The sequence below is a fragment of the Camelus dromedarius genome, chromosome 6, assembly GCF_036321535.1.
Source record: "Camelus dromedarius isolate mCamDro1 chromosome 6, mCamDro1.pat, whole genome shotgun sequence".
NCBI lineage: Eukaryota > Metazoa > Chordata > Mammalia > Artiodactyla > Camelidae > Camelus > Camelus dromedarius.
In genome coordinates, this window is record NC_087441.1 from 91,777,066 (window position 1) to 91,794,605 (window position 17,540).

Sequence of the window (17,540 nt, forward strand, 5' to 3'; positions counted from 1 at the left end):
GGCTTTTGCAATTTCTTAACATAAGACCACAATGAAGTTTGTGACAGGATTCTCTCTTCCTTTCAGGAACAAGTCCTCTGTCACAGGCAATTTGACACATTTTACACACAGTAGAAATTCTTTCCAAGTTGGAGTCAGTCCTCTCAAACCCTGTGGTAATTTATCAGCTAAGTTCATACGCTCTTCTAAGTCCTTTGTTATTTCAACCTTCTTCACAGCATCTTCAATAGATTCCATCTCAAGAAACCAATTTCTTTGCTTGTCCATAAGAAGCAGCTCCTCATTCATGCACATTTTATCATGAGGTTGCAGCCAATCAGTCATATCTTCAGGCTCCACTTGTAACTCTAGTTCTCCTGCTATTTTCAGCACATCTGCAGCTCCTTCCTGCACTGAATTCTTGAGCCCCACAAAGTCACACATCAGGATTGGAATCAATTCCTTCCAAACCCCAGTTCATGTTGATATTTTGACTTCTTCCCATGAATCACGAATGTTCTTAATGGCATGTAAAATGGTGAATCCTTTCCAGAAAATTTTCCATTCATTTGCCCAGACCCATCATTGGTGTCACTGTCTATGGCAGCTAAAGCCTTCCAAAATGTATTTCTTAAATAATAAGACTTGAAAGTCATAATGACTCCTGATTCATGGGCTGCAGAATAGATGTCGTGTTAAGCATGGAAACAGCATTCATCTCATGCATCTCCATCAGAGCTCCTGGATGACTTGTGCATTGTCCATGAGCAGTAATATTTTGAAAGAAATTTTTTTTTGTGTTTTGTTTTGTTTTCTGAGCAGTAGGTCTCAACAATGGGCTAAAATATTCATGTTGTAAATAGATGTGCTGTCATTCAGGCTTTGTTCTATTTATAGAGCACAGAGTAGATTTCACTTGATTCTCATGGGACATAGGATTTTCATAATGTTAAATGAATATTGGCTTCGTTAGCCACTAACGGGAAAATCAGCCTGTCCATTGAAGACTTGATGCCAGGCACTGACTTCTCTCCAGCTGTGATGGTGCTGGGTGGCCTCCCCTTGCAGTTCTCTGCATTGAAAACCTGTTGTTTAGTGCAGCCACCTTCATTAGCTGCCTTAGCTTCATCTCCTGGAGCACTTGCAGCAGCCTCTGGGTCAGCTCTTCCCGCCTTACCTTGCACAGGTATGCAGTGGAGATGGAATCTTGCCTTAAACTTCATGGGCCAACCCCTGCTGGCTTCACACTTTTCTTCTGAAGCCTCTTCACCTCTCTCAGGGTTTATAGAATTGCTGAGAACTAGGGACTTCCGCTGGATTAGGCTTTGCCTTAAAGGAATGTCATGCCTGTTTTAATTAAAATGATAAAGAACCAAATATTTCAGGAACTACAAAAATGTGACACAGAGATAAGAAATGAGCAAATGCTGCCAGAAAAAAATGTCACCAATGGAACTGCTGTACTCAGGGTTGTTACAAATCTTCAATTGTTTAAAAATATGCATTACCAGGGAGGGCAATAAAATGAAACATGCCTGTAATAACAATGAATTTGCACTGGGAAGGTAAAAAGGGGATTCCTGCCTTCAGAATTCTCTCCTTTCTCCACTCCCCAGCACAGCCAAGCTCTTGAGTGCACATGTGCACACACAAAGCCAATTGTTTTATGTTTATAGAGGGTAAAAAGAAAATGCAAGACCACCATGCTGCATCGGGATCTCTGAAAGAACGTGAGGAAGACGGTTTCCAAAGGCAGGTGAAGAAAGTACGCGTCCTTGATGAAATCAGTGGACAGAGAACTATGGACACTGAAGGGTAAGACATTCCCGTGTTAATTATGACAATGTGTGAATGAATGTGTGGAGTTATGTGGATATTGTAATATGTTTCAGAATACTTACCACCATATTTTCTTTACCATATTCAATCACTACAGATGTGCATTTACTTTTCGACCTTGATTTCTGTAATCTGCTGCTTCTGTTCATTCTAACTGGTTACCAGTGTCTTGTTTGTATTTAGTTTGAGATTTTAGTGCGTTCTTGGACCAGATTTAGTCACTTCATTATCTGGATCCCCCTAGGTCCATTTTTATTGTCCTTAGGTTTCAACCACATCAAAGTGTCATGACCTGCCATGTGTCTATCATTTTTAATAAACTCTAGACATTGGGTAGAAAATAGAGAAAATTTGAGGCCTCATGTGAGGTTAACTTGCTGCAGAGAAGGTGGGCATTACAGCTGGCAGGTGGTCAGGGTGCCAGCAGCGCTACATCCTGTTAACCCGGTTAGCAGCTGAGATCAGTCAGTGCAGCCAGCTTTCGTGAGGCCCGTGTGTCTCCTGTCCACCTTTGTTTCTGGCATGTAGCTCTCGTGGATCCCAGCTAAGTCCTGTGGGTCTCTCTAGGGATCACCTTCGCTGACGGACCGTGAGCTCCAGCTGCCTGACTGCAGTGCCTGTGCGTAGGGGGCACCGGCTGCTGGGCTGCTCTGCATCTCACTGGTGTCCTCTGCAGTTACCGGGTGACCCCCAGGGAAGGTGGGCCCAGTCCTGGGCTTTCTTCTTCTCCATCTTGGCCTCATGTCCCTTTCTGGCTTGTTAGCAATTTGGTACATTCGATCATGGATTTCATAATTTGTCCAGAGTTTCCTGTCATTCTCAGGGAGAGGTCATGGACATCACACCCATTAACCCGCTTTCAAAAACAAACATTTCCTTATATTTCCTAAAGGATCAGGTTTTGCTCCAGGTTTTGACTGAAATCTGGGCTCTCTGTGGGAAAAATCAAACAAGTCATGAACGCTTGCTTTACCCTAATGTGTTTGGTTGTGATTACTTGGTCAGACCCTGATTCCCACGTTGAAACACAGTGAGCTCACGCTGTCCCAGGCACAGGAACCTGAGCCTGGTGGTGGGGGCGCAGAGCACACCTCACGTGGGCTTTTCCTGTGTGTTTACTTTATGCATAAATGATTAGGGGTGGGGACGCTGAAGGGAAGCCCAGATACCAAACACTTGCCAGAGGCCTGAGTGTAGCTTTTTCATATTTATTAGTGGGGGTACTTTAATTCTTTCCTGTGTATTTATCAGCCTGAGCATTTATGGGGAAGGGTGAAAGGAACATGGAATTCTTCCCTTCCAGTTTCTGGGAGGGAAACTGGCAGAATTTCAGAGTTTCTTTCCCCTCTCAGGAAGGTGGACATGAACGGATGTGAGCTGGTGGGAAAGCAGCAGCTGTTGGCAGCAAAGGAGGAGGCAAAATTGGCTGAAGAGGAGACAAGATGGTATAAGTGAGTTCAGCTCCTCTGCACCTGCGGCTCTGAAAACACCCGTTGGATTTTTTGAAAACTTTTCTAAAATGTTTAGACACAATATCATAAACCGACCCAAACAAAAGACATTTGTATACATGGCTTCACACAGGAGGAAAAGTGTTAAGTTTTACACATGTTAAGTTAAACGTTTAACTTTAAAAAGTATTAAGTTACAAAGAATTTCCTGGTCCCAGTGCTGGCCAGACTGAGAGGAGAGACGGTTCACAGAGATGTTTCTGAAGGTGCTATAAACCATTCTCACCCTGAGGATAGCAGTTTAGTGTAGCGTCAGTCGGACCAATGAACATTCCCGTGCTGCTGGGGAGACCCAGGTGTAAGAAGTAGGGTCAGGATGTAAGGAAAGAAAGAATCAAGCTTTGAGATGAAAGATGCTCAGCACAGGACACGTGAGGGAAATGCTGAGAACGGGAGGGGGAATTGTGTCAGCGCAGAACCAGGCAGGCGTTCAGTAACAGTGACGGAAGGAGTGGCTGCAGCGACAGCTTTGCAACTGCTGTGCTTCTGCAGCCGTGTGCAGTGTGTCTTGAGCGGTGAGATGATGTGTGTGAGTGTGCAGTGCAGATAACCTGGACTGGGGCAGGTTATTTAACAGCATACCCAGCATTGTGTCTTCCCTGATGGAACAATTTGTAACTCATAGGATAAGACTTGAAGAATGTCACGGGCAAATGCGGGAAGCAGAGATCATTTGGAGACACCAGGTAACCTGCCTTCCTCCTGACACACCGAGTCCTCAGCACCTGATGCAGACAGTTATTGTGGCCCTGAGAACCCCTAGCCATGGGGTGTTTCTTGATGTGTTGACTTTTTCAGGTCACTCTTGCCGAGAAGAAGGCCCAAGACAGCTCAGTAAGAATTTGTTTCCTTCCTTCCCTTTGTGCACAGTCGGCCACAACTGAACGTGGATGTGTTTTTCTCCCACAGCTCAGGGCTCAGGAGCTGGAGAGGGAAATCTCTGAATTGAGAAGGGAAAACTCTGACCTGAGAAGGGAAAACTCCTCTGAGCTGAGAAGGGAAGTTGCCCACCTGAAACAGAGGTACAGAATTTTGACACATTTTTACGGGTGTTTTGAGATTTTTAAGGACTGGTTGTTTTGTGCCTAGTAGAGGAATTGGTGGTGTAATTTGTATTGAAGCCATTCTTTATCTTTAAGATTGGATGCAATCTGCAGACGGAGGCAGGCAGAGGAATACATGAGGCAGGATCCCACTCCAGGAGGACCGTACAGGCTGCACCCTCCCCTGAGAGGTAAGGAGCGCACTGTGAAGTGCGGCAGCTCCATTTCTGCAGCAGGAGCCGCCCAGTGGGCTGCTTGTCCCCATGGGTAGTTGTCGGGTTTCCTGGACACCACGCCACACACTCACTGTGGGGAACAGGTTCACAGCTGGGTGACAAGATGCTGTTTTCTTTACATGCCACCAGCTAGCAGGGCTCTGTCCCCTGTGAGCGGTGGAGATTACGCCCCTCCAGGGACTGCGGGCCGCCCCCCAGTCTCATGGTTGCCTGGCGTGGCTGGCATGGCTGGTTTCTGTGCACTAGAAGACATGAGTGTCAGCCCTCTCTTCCCTCCTGGACACGGTTTTGAAGGCTGAATTTTCTTCTCATTTCAGGAAAATAACATGGATGACGTTTTAGAATGAAGGCAGTATGTCATAACGAGAAAAACATTTTTCTTCATTTGCCTTGGTGGATAAATATTCTATTCAAGATCTGCTTTAAGGCAGCAGGCATTTCTTCACTAATTTTGCAGGTCCCTTCGTTCTTATAATAAAGCTTGCACAGTGACCTAGAGTAGCCAGTTAGTAAGTGACATGACAACGTAGCCTCCCTCCCCCAGAGTTAACGTGTAACTCTAAAGTCTCCCACCAGCTACTCCATGTAACTCACCATTCTTTTGCCGATTATTACAACATGAGTCATTGAGGCTATTTCTTTCATAAATGTTTACGTGACATCTGGTCACTTATACAAGAAATGCGCTGTCAGAGAGAAGGCTTTTAACAGTTTACCAACAGGCTGAGGAGGAAGAGGTGGAGCTCACAGTCAGGGGTTGTTGATACTCTTCCTACGAAAGACCCTTCTTACTTTAATGTATAATCTGTATACAGACTGATTTGCCCTGAAGTGTGCTGTGAGTCCACTGTGTAAGTGTTGGTTGCCAGTGATCTGAGCCCTGAGACCCCATCCAGGGTGATTAGCTATGAAAACAACTAAATCTAGGCTCTGTGGTGTCCTCGTCATGGGACAGGGGTCCAGTCTCCCCTCGCCCTCGGGGTCAACTGAGGTGGAAGGGAGACCTTCGGCCTCTGTGAAGAGCCCGGGGCGTGGGCGGGAGTGAGAGCTCTGTAGGAGGGCAAGAAGGGCTCAGCTAATGCTTCCCCCGCACGGCATCTGTCAGATAGAATCCGCCTTCAGCGCTGCTCTCACTTCACAGCTTCAGGGCCGGGTGGAACTTTTTTTTTTTCTTTTGCGCTTCAGCAAACTAACATGTTTTGTAAGGCAGTGAACCGTGAAAGAGTGTTTTGTATTTTATTTTATCTATGCCGAGAAGCTAGTTGACTCGGGGAAGGACATAGGTTACTGGTAAATAGAATGCTTGCTTAGCATGCCGAATTCCGTGTGCTCATTCCCGGTACCTCCATTTAAAAACAGAATAAAAGAAAAAACAAAAACAAGAGCAAATTCCAAATGTTAGAAATACATAGTGTGCAAACCCAACTTCCATATCCATTCTTTTTACGTGTTTTCCTCTTACTACTTGGCTTGAAATATATCCCAACCGTGACTTAAGCATTTTTTTCAGAAAATGCTCTAACTCTTTGAAAGTCTTTTCTGCCACTTTTGTTTTGACACATCCACGAATGGAGATAGACGCACATGGTGGTTTTAATATACATTCGTGAATATACTCATTAATGTACCTGTAACTACATTTTACAGATGGTGTGTCAGTGCGCCACTTTACAGAAGAGAGAGGAAGAGAATGTTCCTGGGATGAGGTACAGTCTCTTGTTGTTAATGTCCTTGTGTGACTATATAAGTACAAGGGGATTCTGAGAAATAAACTGGGGGTTTGTGTGAGTGTGCATTTTCACGTTTCCATCTGCTGATGAGAAATTTGACTTATGCTTTTAACTTACAGGTTAGGATGTGATTCTGTGCTTAATGCCGTAGGACTTGATAATGCATTTGTGTTCAATTTCCAGACTCACATAGTGAAGCCAGTGTCTGTATGGGCATTCTTGTTTTCAGGGTCTTTCCCTTACAGTTCATTAGAGGATATTGAAAAGAAATTCATCCCAGGGAAAGTTAGGTGCATCTTGGTGTTGGTTCTTGTTTTAGCCGTCCTCACTTGAAATTAAGTAAGTGATGTTTCATTTTCAAGGCAGCATGTTTTGTCTTCCCATTCCACCGCCAGTAACAGTGGTCTAGTTTCCTTAATGCCTTACGCTGTTTCCCACCTGCTCCTTTTACTCAGGCTGCCCTTCCCCAAAGCCCCTCCATATCCCCCCTCTGCGCTGGATCTCTCTTTTACGAAACAGTGCGGTCTTCCCAGCATTCCCTGAGCTATCCACGTGCAGCGGACTCTCCTGTCCATTGTGGCGTTACTGTACCCGTTCACCTCAGTTGTACAACTGTTGAAACTTTTCTGTGCTGATTTGTTTTCATGGATCCTGTGCCTCTGGCAGAACAGAGAGGAGAATCTGCCTTTTATTTGTACCGCCAGCTTCTCCCAGGATAGGGCTTATGTTCTGATAGCTTCGGTAAATAAATGATGTCTACCTGACAGACTAAGTGTAGGCACATGATCTGAAGTTCGGTTCCTGATTTATCTTGTTTTGTGTTCCTAGGAATGGGCGACTTAGCCCGATATTACAAAACCGGAGTACGCTACTGGGACTATAGAATTGGCTCCGCAGGAGCTGACGGATCATAGAACACTGACCTCTGTTGGTGGAGCACACGGAGCTTATTATACCCTTGGTAAGTTATTGAACGTGGCTGGAATTCCTTGTTCTCTGTGCCTAGAAACTAGTGTGCTCTGGGGGGAAGGTTATATGTAGCTCAGCAGTAGAGAGAATGCGGGCTTAGCATGCAGGAGTTCCTGGGGTCAGTATAGAGTTCCTCCAAGGAACCAGTGTGATACGGGGAATGAAGGAAAGAAGGAAGGTGCAAAGGTTTTGTTTCGCTTCAGCAGTGTCTTCACAGGAAAGCCTAATCCTCCATCCTTTTCTGCGGTTTTTAGCCGACGCGGGACCTGGCGCGGCTCCGGTGTGGCCCGGCAGCGCCCGCACACATGCGGCGGCCCCGGAGGCCCAGGAAAGTGGGGTGGTCTTGCTCTATTGGACCTCGTCCTGGGAAAGTTGATCTTCCCGTTCTCCCGGCAGCCGTTCCTGGCCTCGTCTGCAGACTTTGTGTCCTGTGACGGGTCTGGCGTGGCGTGTCGCTGCCTTTTTCAGACTCAAAACTCTTGCCCAGGAGCCAGTGGGCTACTTCTCCCGAGAGCCCGTCGCGTTGGCTGGTGCCTGCATGAGCCATGAGGGAGTGCTTAGGAGCCGGGGCCCGCCGACTTTGACTGTGGGTTTCCCGAAACAGCGTGAGGAGAGTGAGCCCTCGCTCCACACTGACTTCTCCTGCCTCGGCTGACTCATTCCTGATCTCCTGCACCTGGGGTTGCTCCTGGGTCACTGAGACGGATTTCTGTGTCGTCGTTCTTTTGACTGGTTTCGTGGCTCATTCCAGGTGATTCTCCTGTTTAGAATGACCATTCAGATCCTGGTAAATGGAAAAGGGGCAAAGCCCTCCCTCCAGCTTTGTACGGTGTGCTTTGTGCAACTTTGACTATTCCTGGGTGTGGTAAACGTCACAGCCAGTCACTGTCTTTTCTCGGGATGTAAGTGTGTCTTGGCCGCTGCCAGCAGTTGTACTCTGGGAAGAAAAGCCTGGCTCTCGGAAATGGTGCGTTTGTAGTAGGGAATAGATGCTGGAAGGGAAAGGGCCTGCCGTGAAAATGCCTCCTTCCCTGAGGGGAAATTCCGATGCGCACCAGAGTGCATACGTTGTGTTTGTCCCCCACCCTGCGCCGGGTCGGGCCTGCCTTGGAAGCTGTCAGAGCTGCTCGTCGGTCTCATGGCACAACGTGGGGTTTTGCGCACGAGCTGGTACAGTCCCTTTGGTGTCAGGTGTGGGGTTGAGACTCCCCACGTCACTCTCCCGTAGCACACAGGTAGGGTGCGTTCCGTAGCGAACGTAATATCCAGATGTCCCTGAGGATAGGGAGGATTGTAGCGAAGCCTGAGACACTTCTGAGGACAGCCTTGTCCCCTCAGGAGCCCTTGGCCAGCTCCGCCGCAGGACTCCAGGATGCCCAGCTCCCCAGGGCTCTTTCCGCCCAGGGGCAGCCCCTGTGGGGCGGAGGAGGGCCCTTTGTGAGGAGGGGGCAGAGAGGGCCTGGCAGGGTCCTGCAGGCAGAGCCCTGCAGGCAGAGCCCTGCAGGCAGAGCCCTGCAGGCACAGCCCTGCAGGCACAGCCCTGCAGGCAGAGCGGTGACGCTGGTGCGGCTCTGCTTGCTCGTGTGGAGAATGAGCTCTTCACTTCCGTCCCGTGTCCGTGTTCCTGAGCCGCGCCAGGCAAGCATGCGTGGAGCAGGGGAAGGTGGCGGGGAGGGCCGTCCCGCCCAGAGCGGCTGGCTGTTTGGAAGGCGCTAGTTTGCCCGTGTGCTGGAAGCACTGTGTGCAGCCTCTCGTGCAGGAGGACCCTTGGCTTCCTCAACTTGGAGACAGCGGCGGCGACGTTCGGCGTCAGGGTCGTATCCCCGTGTCCCACTGTGCGGCCCAGGCTGCAGGCAGGCCCCAGAGGGCTGGGCGGAGCATGTGGCACCTTGCTGCTCTCTGGGCACCCGGTTGAGAGGAGGGTGCCCGGTGCCGACGGCTGCTGCGTTGGGTTTCTACACTTGTCTGTGTTGGCTCTTTTGTCTGTCATCCAACCCAGCCCTCCCTTCTGTCCTGCAGGTCACCCCGTGGAATGGAGGGCCCCAAACTTTCCGAGGACCAGCCTGCGTGCCCTGCCCCGGGTGCGGCCCGTCGTCGCCCAGCCGGGCACCTGCACCTGTTCCCCTTAGTGCCCTGTGCAACCTCGCCCCCCACAGCCAGCTGCTCCGCTCTGTAAGAGGAAAACATAGTCCTCTGTTTCTTCCTTGAGTCACTGCAGAAGAAGGGCAGATCGCTCTCCGGGGCTTCCCCGTGAATGGGCGGCCGTGACTGGGCTCACAGCAGTGTCCCTCTTGTCCCTTAGCAGACGCACTTGATGGACCGTGTATTCCCCGTCCTGCCCTGGGGAGGGAGGTGTCTGTTGTAGAGGGAAAGAGGGTCCACTGATGGAGGGCAGACGTGTCGTTTCTGCACACGGGCCTTCAACAGACACCACGTTCCGGGCTCCCTAGAGGACAAGCCCGCACCTGTCACTGTCTGCAGCGAGTGGAGCCCTGACCTTCCACAGCCGATGATCGGTTATTGAAGACACACCAAAACCCGGGGCCTGTGGTCTCTTCAGTCAATGGTCCTGGGGCCTGTATCCCACTCGGTCTGATGTGAGACTTAGTGTGATACGGGGAAGAAGGCCTGAAAGATCTTTTGCGCTTCAGCAAACTAAAAAGTTTTGAAAGGCAGTGAACCATGAAAAAGTGTTTTGTATATTATTTTATCTATGACGAGAAGCTAGTTGACCCGGGGAAGGACATAAGTTTGTGGTAAAAAGAATGCTTGCTTAGCATGCCGAATTCCGTTTGCTCATTCCCGGTACCTCCATTTAAAAACAGAAGAAAAAAAAAATAAACAAGAGCAAATTTCAAATGTTAGAAATACATAGTGCGCAAACCCAACTTCCATATCCATTCTTTTTACGTGTTTTCCACTTACTACTTGGTTTGAAATATATCCCAACCGTGACTTAAGCATTTTTTTCAGAAAATGCTCTAACCCTTTGAAAGCCTTTTTTGCCACTTTTGTTTTGACACATCCACGAACGGAGATAGACGCACATGGTTCTTTTAATATACATTCGTGAATATTCTCATTAATGTACCTGTAACTACATTTTACAGATGGTGTGTCAGTGCGCCACTTTACAGAAGAGAGAGGAAGAGAATCTTCCTGGGATGAGGTACAGTCTCTTGTTGTTAATTTCCTTGTGTGACTATATAAGTACCAGGGGATTCTGAGACATAAACCGGGGGTTGGTGTGAGTGTGCATTTTCACGTTTGCATCTGCTGATGAGAATTTTTGACCTTTGCTTTTAACTTAAAGTTTAGGATGTGATTCTGTGCTTAATGCCGTAGGACTGGATAATGCAATTGTGTGCATTTCCCAGACTCACCTAGTGAAGCCAGTGTCTGTATGGGCATTCTTGTTTTCAGGGTCTTTCCCTTACAGTTCATTAGAGGATATTGAAAAAAAATTCATCCCAGGGAAAGTTAGGTGCATCTTGGTGTTGGTTCTTGATTTAGCCGTCCTCACTTGAAATTAATTTAGCGATGTTTCATTTTCAAGTCAGCATCTTTTGTCTTCCTATTCCACAGCCAGTAACAGTGGTCTAGTTTCCTTAATGACTTACGCTGTTTCCCACCTGCTCCTTTTACTCAGGCTGCCCTTCCCCAAAGCCCCTCCACATCCCCCCTCTGCGCTGGATCTCTCTTTTACGAAACAGTGCGGTCTTCCCAGCATTCCCTGAGCTATCCACGTGCAGCGGACTCTCCTGTCCTTTGTGGCGTTACTGTACCCGTTCACCTCAGTTGTAGAGCGGTTGAAACTTTTCTGTGCTGATTTGTTTTCATGGATCCTGTGCCTCTGGCAGAACAGAGAGGAGATTCTGCCTTTTATTTGTACTGCCAGCTTCTCCCAGGATAGGGCTTATGTTCTGATAGCTTCGGTAAATAACTGTTGTCTACCTGACTGAATAAGCGTAGGCACATGATCTGAAGTTCGGTTCCTGATTTATCTTGTTTTGTGTTCCTAGGAAGGGGCGACTAAGCCAGAAATTACAAAACCGGAGTACGCTACTGGGACTGTAGAAGTGGCTCCGCAGGAGCTTACGGATCATAGAACACTGACCTCTGTTGGTGGAGCACACGGAGCTTATTATACACTGGGTAAGTTAGTGAACGTGGCTGGCATTTCTTGTTCTCTGTGCCTAGAAACTAGTGTGCTCTGGGGAGAAGGGTATATGTAGCTCAGCAGTAGAGAGAATGCGGGCTTAGCATGCAGGAGTTCCTTGGGTCAGTATCGAGTTCCTCCAAGGAACAAGTGTGATACGTGGAAGGAAGGAAGGAAGGAAGGCGCAAAGTTTTTGTTTCGCTTCAGCAGTGTCTTCGCAGGAAAGCCTAATCCTCCATCCTTTTCTGTGGTTTTTAGCCAACGCGGGACCTGGCGCGGCTCTGGTGTGGCCCGGCAGCGCCCGCCCACATGCGGCGGCCCCGGAGGCCCAGGGAAGTGGGGTGGTCATGCTCTGTTGGGCCTCGTCCTGAGAAAGGTGAAATTCCCGTTCTCCCGGCAGCCGTTCCTGGCCTCATCTGCAGACTGTGTGTCCTGTGACGGGTCTGGCGTGGCGTTTCACTGCCTTTTTCAGACTCAAAACTCTTGCCCAGGAGCCAGTGGGCTGCTTCTCCTGGGAGCCCGTCGCCTTGGCTGGTGTCTGCAGGAGCCATGAGGGAGTGCTTAGGAGCCGGGGCCCGCAGACTTTGACTGTGGGTTTCTCGAAACAGCGTGAGGAGGGTGAGCCCTCGCTCCACCCTGACTTCTCCTGGCTCAGCTGACTCCTTCCTGACCTCCTGCACCTGGGGTTGCTCCTGGGTCACTGAGACGTGTTTCTGTGTCGTCGTTCTTTTGACTGGTTTCGTGGCTCATGCCAGGTGATTCTCCTGTTTAGAATGTCCATTCAGATCCTGGTAACTGGAAAAGGGGCAAAGCCCTCCCTCCAGCTTTGTACGGTGTGCTTTGTGCAACTTGGAGTCTTCCTGGTTGTGGTAAACGTCACAGCCCTTCACTGTCTTTTCTCGGGAGGTAAGTGTGTCTTGGCCGCTGCCTCCAGTTGTACTCTGGGAAGAAAAGCCTGGCTCTCGGAGATGGTGCGTTTGTAGTAGGGAATAGAGGATGGAAGAGAAAGAGCCCGCCGTGAAAATGCCTCCTTCCCTGCGGGGGAATTCTGATGCGCACCAGAGTGCATACATTGTGTTTGTCCCCCACCCTGCGCCGGGTCGGGCCTGCCCTGGAAGCTGTCAGAGCTGCTCGTCGGTCTCATGGCACACCTTGGGGTTTTGCGCACGAGCTGGTACAGTCCCTTTGGTGTCAGGTGTGGGGTTGAGGCTCCGCAAGTCTCTCTCCCTTAGCACGCAGGTAGGGTGCGTTCCGTAGCGAACGTAAAATCCAGACGTCCCTGAGGATAGGGATGATTGTAGCGGAGCCTGAATCCCTTCTGAGGACAGCCTTGTCCCCTCGGGAGCCCTTGGCCAGCTCCGCTGCAGGACTCCTGGTTGCCCCGGTACCAATGGCTCTTTGCTCCCAGGGGCAGCCCTGCGTGGAGGAGGAGGGCCCTTTGTGAGGAGGGGGCATAGAGGGCCTGGCAGGGTCCGGCAGGCAGAGCCCTGCAGGCAGAGCCCTGCAGGAAGAGCCCTGCAGGCATAGCGGTGACCCTGGTGTGGCTCTGCTTGCTCGTGTGGAGAATGAGCTCTTCATGTACGTCCCGTGTCCGTGTTCCTTGTCCGCGCCGGGCAAGCTTGCGTGGACCTGGGGAAGGTGGCGGTGAGGGCTGTCCCGACCAGAGCGGCTGGCTGTTGGGAAGGTGCTAGTTTGCCCGTGTGCTGGAAGCTCTGTGTGCAGCCACTCGGGCAGGAGGACCCTTGGCTTCTTCCATTTGGAGACAGAGGCGGCGACGACGTGCGGCATCAGAGTCATATCCCCGTGTCGCACTTTGCGGCCCAGGCTGCAGACAGGCCCCAGAGGGCTGGGCGGAGCGTGTGGCACCGTGCTGCTCTCTGGGCACCCGGTTGAGGGGAGGGTGCCCGGTGCCGACGGCTGCTGCGTTGGGTTTCGGCTCTTGTCGGTGTTGGCGCTATTGTCTGTCATACAACCCAGCCCTCCCTTCTGTCCTGCTGGTCACCCCCTGGGCCGGACGGCCACAAACTTTCCGAGGAGCAGCCTGTGTGTCCTGCCCCGGGTGCGGCCCGTCGTCGCCCATCTGGGCACCTGCACCTTGTCCCCATTGGTGCCCTGTGCAAATTCGCCCCCCACCGCCAGCTGCTCCGCTCGGTAAGAGGATATCATAGTCCACTGTTTCTTCCTTGAGTCACTGCTGAAAAAGTGCAGATCGCTCTCTGGGGCTTCCCCGTGCATGGGCAGCCGTGACTGGGCTCACGGCCGTGTCCCTCTTGTCCCTTAGCAGACGCACTTGATGGACCGCGTCTTCCCCGTCCTGCCCTGAGGAGGGAGGTGTCTGTTGTAGAGGGAAAGATGGTCCTCTGACGGAGGGCAGACGTGTCGGTTCTGCACACGGGCCTTCAAAAAACACCACGTTCCGGGCTACCTGGAGGACAAGCTCGCCCCTGTCACTGTCTGCAGTGAGTGGAGCCCTGACCTTCCACAGCCGATGATCGGTTATGGAAGACACACCCGAACCCGGGGCCTGTGGTCTCTTCAGTCAAGGGTCCTGAGACCTGTCTCCCACTCGGTCTGATGTGAGACTTAGTGTGATACGGGGAAAAAGGCCTCAGAGTTCATTTGCGCTTCAGCAATCTAACATGTTTTGTAAGGCAGTGAACCGTGAAAGAGTGTTTTGTATTTTATTTTATCTATGCAGAGAAGCTAGTTGACTCGGGGAAGGACATAGTTTAGTGGTAAATACAATGCTTGCTTAGCATGCCGAATTCCGTGTGCTCATTCCCGGTACCTCCAATTAAAAACAGAAGAAAAGAAAAAACAAAAACAAGAGCAAACTCCAAATGTTAGAAATACATAGTGCGCAAACCCAACTTCCATATCCATTCTTTTTACGTGTTTTCCTCTTACTACTTGGTTTGAAATATATCCCAACCGTGACTTAAGCATTTTTTTCAGAAAATGCTCTAACTCTTTGAAAGTCATTTCTGCCACTTTTGTTTTGACACATACACGAACGGAGATAGACGCACATGGTTGTTTTAATATACATTCGTGAATAATCTCATTAATGTACCTGTAACTAAATTTTACAGATGGTGTGTCAGTGCGCCACTTTACAGAAGAGAGAGGAAGAGAATCTTCCTGGGATGAGGTACAGTCTCTTGTTGTTAATGTCCTTGTGTGACTATATAAGTACCAGGGGATTCTGAGACATAAACCGGGGGTTGGTGTGAGTGTGCATTTGCACGTTTGCATCTGCTGATGAGAATTTTTGACTTATGTTTTTAACTTACAGTTTAGGGTGTGATTCTGTGCTTAATGCCATAGGACTGGATAATGCACTTGTGTGCATTTTCCAGACTCACCTAGTGAAGCCAGTGTCTGTATGGGCATTCTTGTTTTCAGGGTCTTTCCCTTACAGTTCATTAGAGGATATTGAAAAAAAATTCATCCCAGGGAAAGTTAGGTGCATCTTGGTGTTGGTTCTTGATTTACCCGTCTTCACTTGCAATTAATTTAGCGATGTTTCATTTTCAAGGCAGCATGTTTTGTCTTCCCATTCCACCGCCAGTAACAGTGGTCTAGTTTCCTTAATGCCTTACGCTGTTTCCCACCTGCTCCTTTTACTCAGGCTGCCCTTCCCCAAAGCCCCTCCACATCCCCCCTCTGCATTGGATCTCTCTTTTACGAAACAGTGCAGGCTTCCCAGCATTCCCTGAGCTATCCACGTGCAGCGGACTCTCCTGTCCTTTGTGGCGTTACTGTCCCCATTCACCTCAGTTGTAGAGCTGTTGAAACTTTTCTGTGCTGATTTGTTTTCATGGATCCTGTGTCTCTGGCAGAACAGAGAGGAGAATCTGCCTTTTATTTGTACCGCCAGCTTCTCCCAGGATAGGGCTTATGTTCTGATAGCTTCGGTAAATAACTGTTGTCTACCTGACTGACTAAGCGTAGGCACATGATCTGATGTTCGGTTCCTGATTTATCTTGTTTTGTGTTCCTAGGAAGGGGCGACTAAGCCCGAAATTACAAAACCGGAGTACGCTACTGGGACTGTAGAAGTGGCTCCGCAGGAGCTGATGGATCATAAAACACTGACCTCTGTTGTTGGAGCACACGGAGCTTATTATACACTGGGCAAGTTAGTGAACGTGGCTGGCATTTCTTGTTCTCTGTGCCTAGAAACTAGTGTGCTCTGGGGGGAAGGGTATATGTAGCTCAGCAGTAGAGAGAATGCGGGCTTAGCATGCAGGAGTTCCTGGGGTCAGTATCGAGTTCCTCCAAGAAACGAGTGTGATACGGGGAAGGAAGGAAGGAAGGAAGGCGCAAAGGTTTTGTTTCGCTTCAGCAGTGTGTTCGCAGGAAAGCCTAATCTTCCATCCTTTTCTGTGGTTTTTAGCCGACGTGGGACCTGGCGCGGCTCCGGAATGGCCCGGCAGTGCCCGCCCACCTGCGACTGCCCCGGAGGCCCAGGGAAGTGGGGTGGTCATGCTCTGTTGGGCCTCGTCCTGGGAAAGGTGATCTTCACGTTCTCCCGGCAGCCGTTCCTGGCCTCGTCTGCAGACTGTGTGTCCTGTGACGGGTCTGGCGTGGCGTGTCGCTGCCTTTTCCAGACTCAAAATTCTTGCCCAGGAGCCAGTGGGCTGCTTCTCCCGGGAGCCCGTCGCCTTGGCTGGTGCCTGCAGGAGCCATGAGTGAGTGCTTAGGAGACGGGGCCCGCAGACTTTGACTGTGGGTTTCTCGAAACAGCGTGAAGGGTGTGAGACCTCGATCCACACTGACTTCTCCTGGCTTGGGTGACTCATCCCTGACCTCCTGCACCTGGTGTTGCTCCTGGGTCACTTAGACGGGTTTCTGTGTCGTCGTTCTTTTGACTAGTTTCCCGGCTAAGGCCAGGTGATTCTCCTGTTTAGAATGTCCATTCAGATCCTGGTAACTGGAAAAGGGCAAAGCCCTCCCTCCAGCTTTGTACGGTGTGCTTTGTGCAACTTGGAGTCTTCCTGGGTGTGGTAAACGTCAGAGCCCGTCACTGTCTTTTCTCAGGAGGTAAGTGTGTCCTGGCCGCTGCCTCCAGTTGTACTCTGGGCCGAAAAGCCTGGCTCTCGGAGATGGTGCGTTTGTTGTAGGGAATAGAGAATGGAAGGGAAAGGGCCCGCCGTGAAAATGCCTCCTTCCCTGCGGGGGAATTCCGATGCGCACCAGAGTGCATACGTTGTGTTTGTCCCCCACCCTGCGCCGGGTCGGGCCTGCCCTGGAAGATGTCAGAGCTGCTCGTCGGTCTCATGGCACACCGTGGGGTTTTGCGCACGAGCTGGTACAGTCCCTTTGGTGTCAGGTGTGGGTTTGAGACTCCGCAAGTCTCTGTCCCTTAGCACGCAGTTAGGGTGCGTTCCATAGCGAACGTAAAATCCAGACGTCCCTGAGGATAGGGATGATTGTAGCGGAGCCTGAGTCCCTTCTGAAGACAGCCTAGTCCCCTCAGGAGCCCTTGGCCAGCTCTGCTGCAGGACTCCGGGTTGCCCCACTCCCCATGGCTCTTTGCTCCCAGGGGCAGCCCTGCGTGGAGTAGGAGGGAACTTTGTGAGGAGGGGGCATATAGGGCCTGGCAGGGTCCTGCAGGCAGAGCCCTGCAGGCAGAGACCAACAGGAAGAGCCCTGCAGGCATAGCGGTGACCCTGGTGTGGCTCTGCTTGCTCGTGTGGAGAATGAGCTCTTCATGTCCGTCCCGTGTCCGTGTTCCTTGTCCGCGCCGGGCAAGCTTGCGTGGACCTGGGGAAGGTGGCGGGGAGGGCTGTCCCGACCAGAGCGGCTGGCTGTTGGGAAGGTGCTAGTTTGCCCGTGTGCTGGAAGCTCTGTGTGCAGCCTCTCGGGCAGGGGGCCCTTGGCTTCCTCCATTTGGAGACAGAGGCGGCGACGACGTGCGGCATCAGAGTCATATCCCCGTGTCGCACTTTGCGTCCCAGGCTGCAGGCAGGCCCCAGAGGGCTGGGCAGAACTTGTGGCACCGTGCTGCTCTCTGGGCACCCGGTGGAGTGGAGGGTGCCCGGTGTCGACGGCTGCTGCGTTGGGTTTCG

At 50.7% G+C, this 17,540-nt stretch overlaps 1 protein-coding gene across 1 annotated transcript; it reads left to right on the plus strand.

Moving 5' to 3' along the window:
* Nucleotides 1–990: 990 nt before the first annotated feature.
* Nucleotides 991–9,436, plus strand: LOC135321462 (uncharacterized). Its single transcript, XM_064486435.1, has 9 exons — nucleotides 991–1,165; nucleotides 1,656–1,794; nucleotides 3,171–3,269; nucleotides 3,955–4,015; nucleotides 4,128–4,163; nucleotides 4,239–4,351; nucleotides 4,469–4,618; nucleotides 7,776–7,921; nucleotides 9,327–9,436. The coding sequence occupies exons 1-9, from the start codon at nucleotides 991–993 to the stop codon at nucleotides 9,434–9,436; spliced, it is 1,029 nt and encodes a 342-aa protein (XP_064342505.1).
* The last annotated feature ends 8,104 nt before the right edge of the window (nucleotides 9,437–17,540 follow it).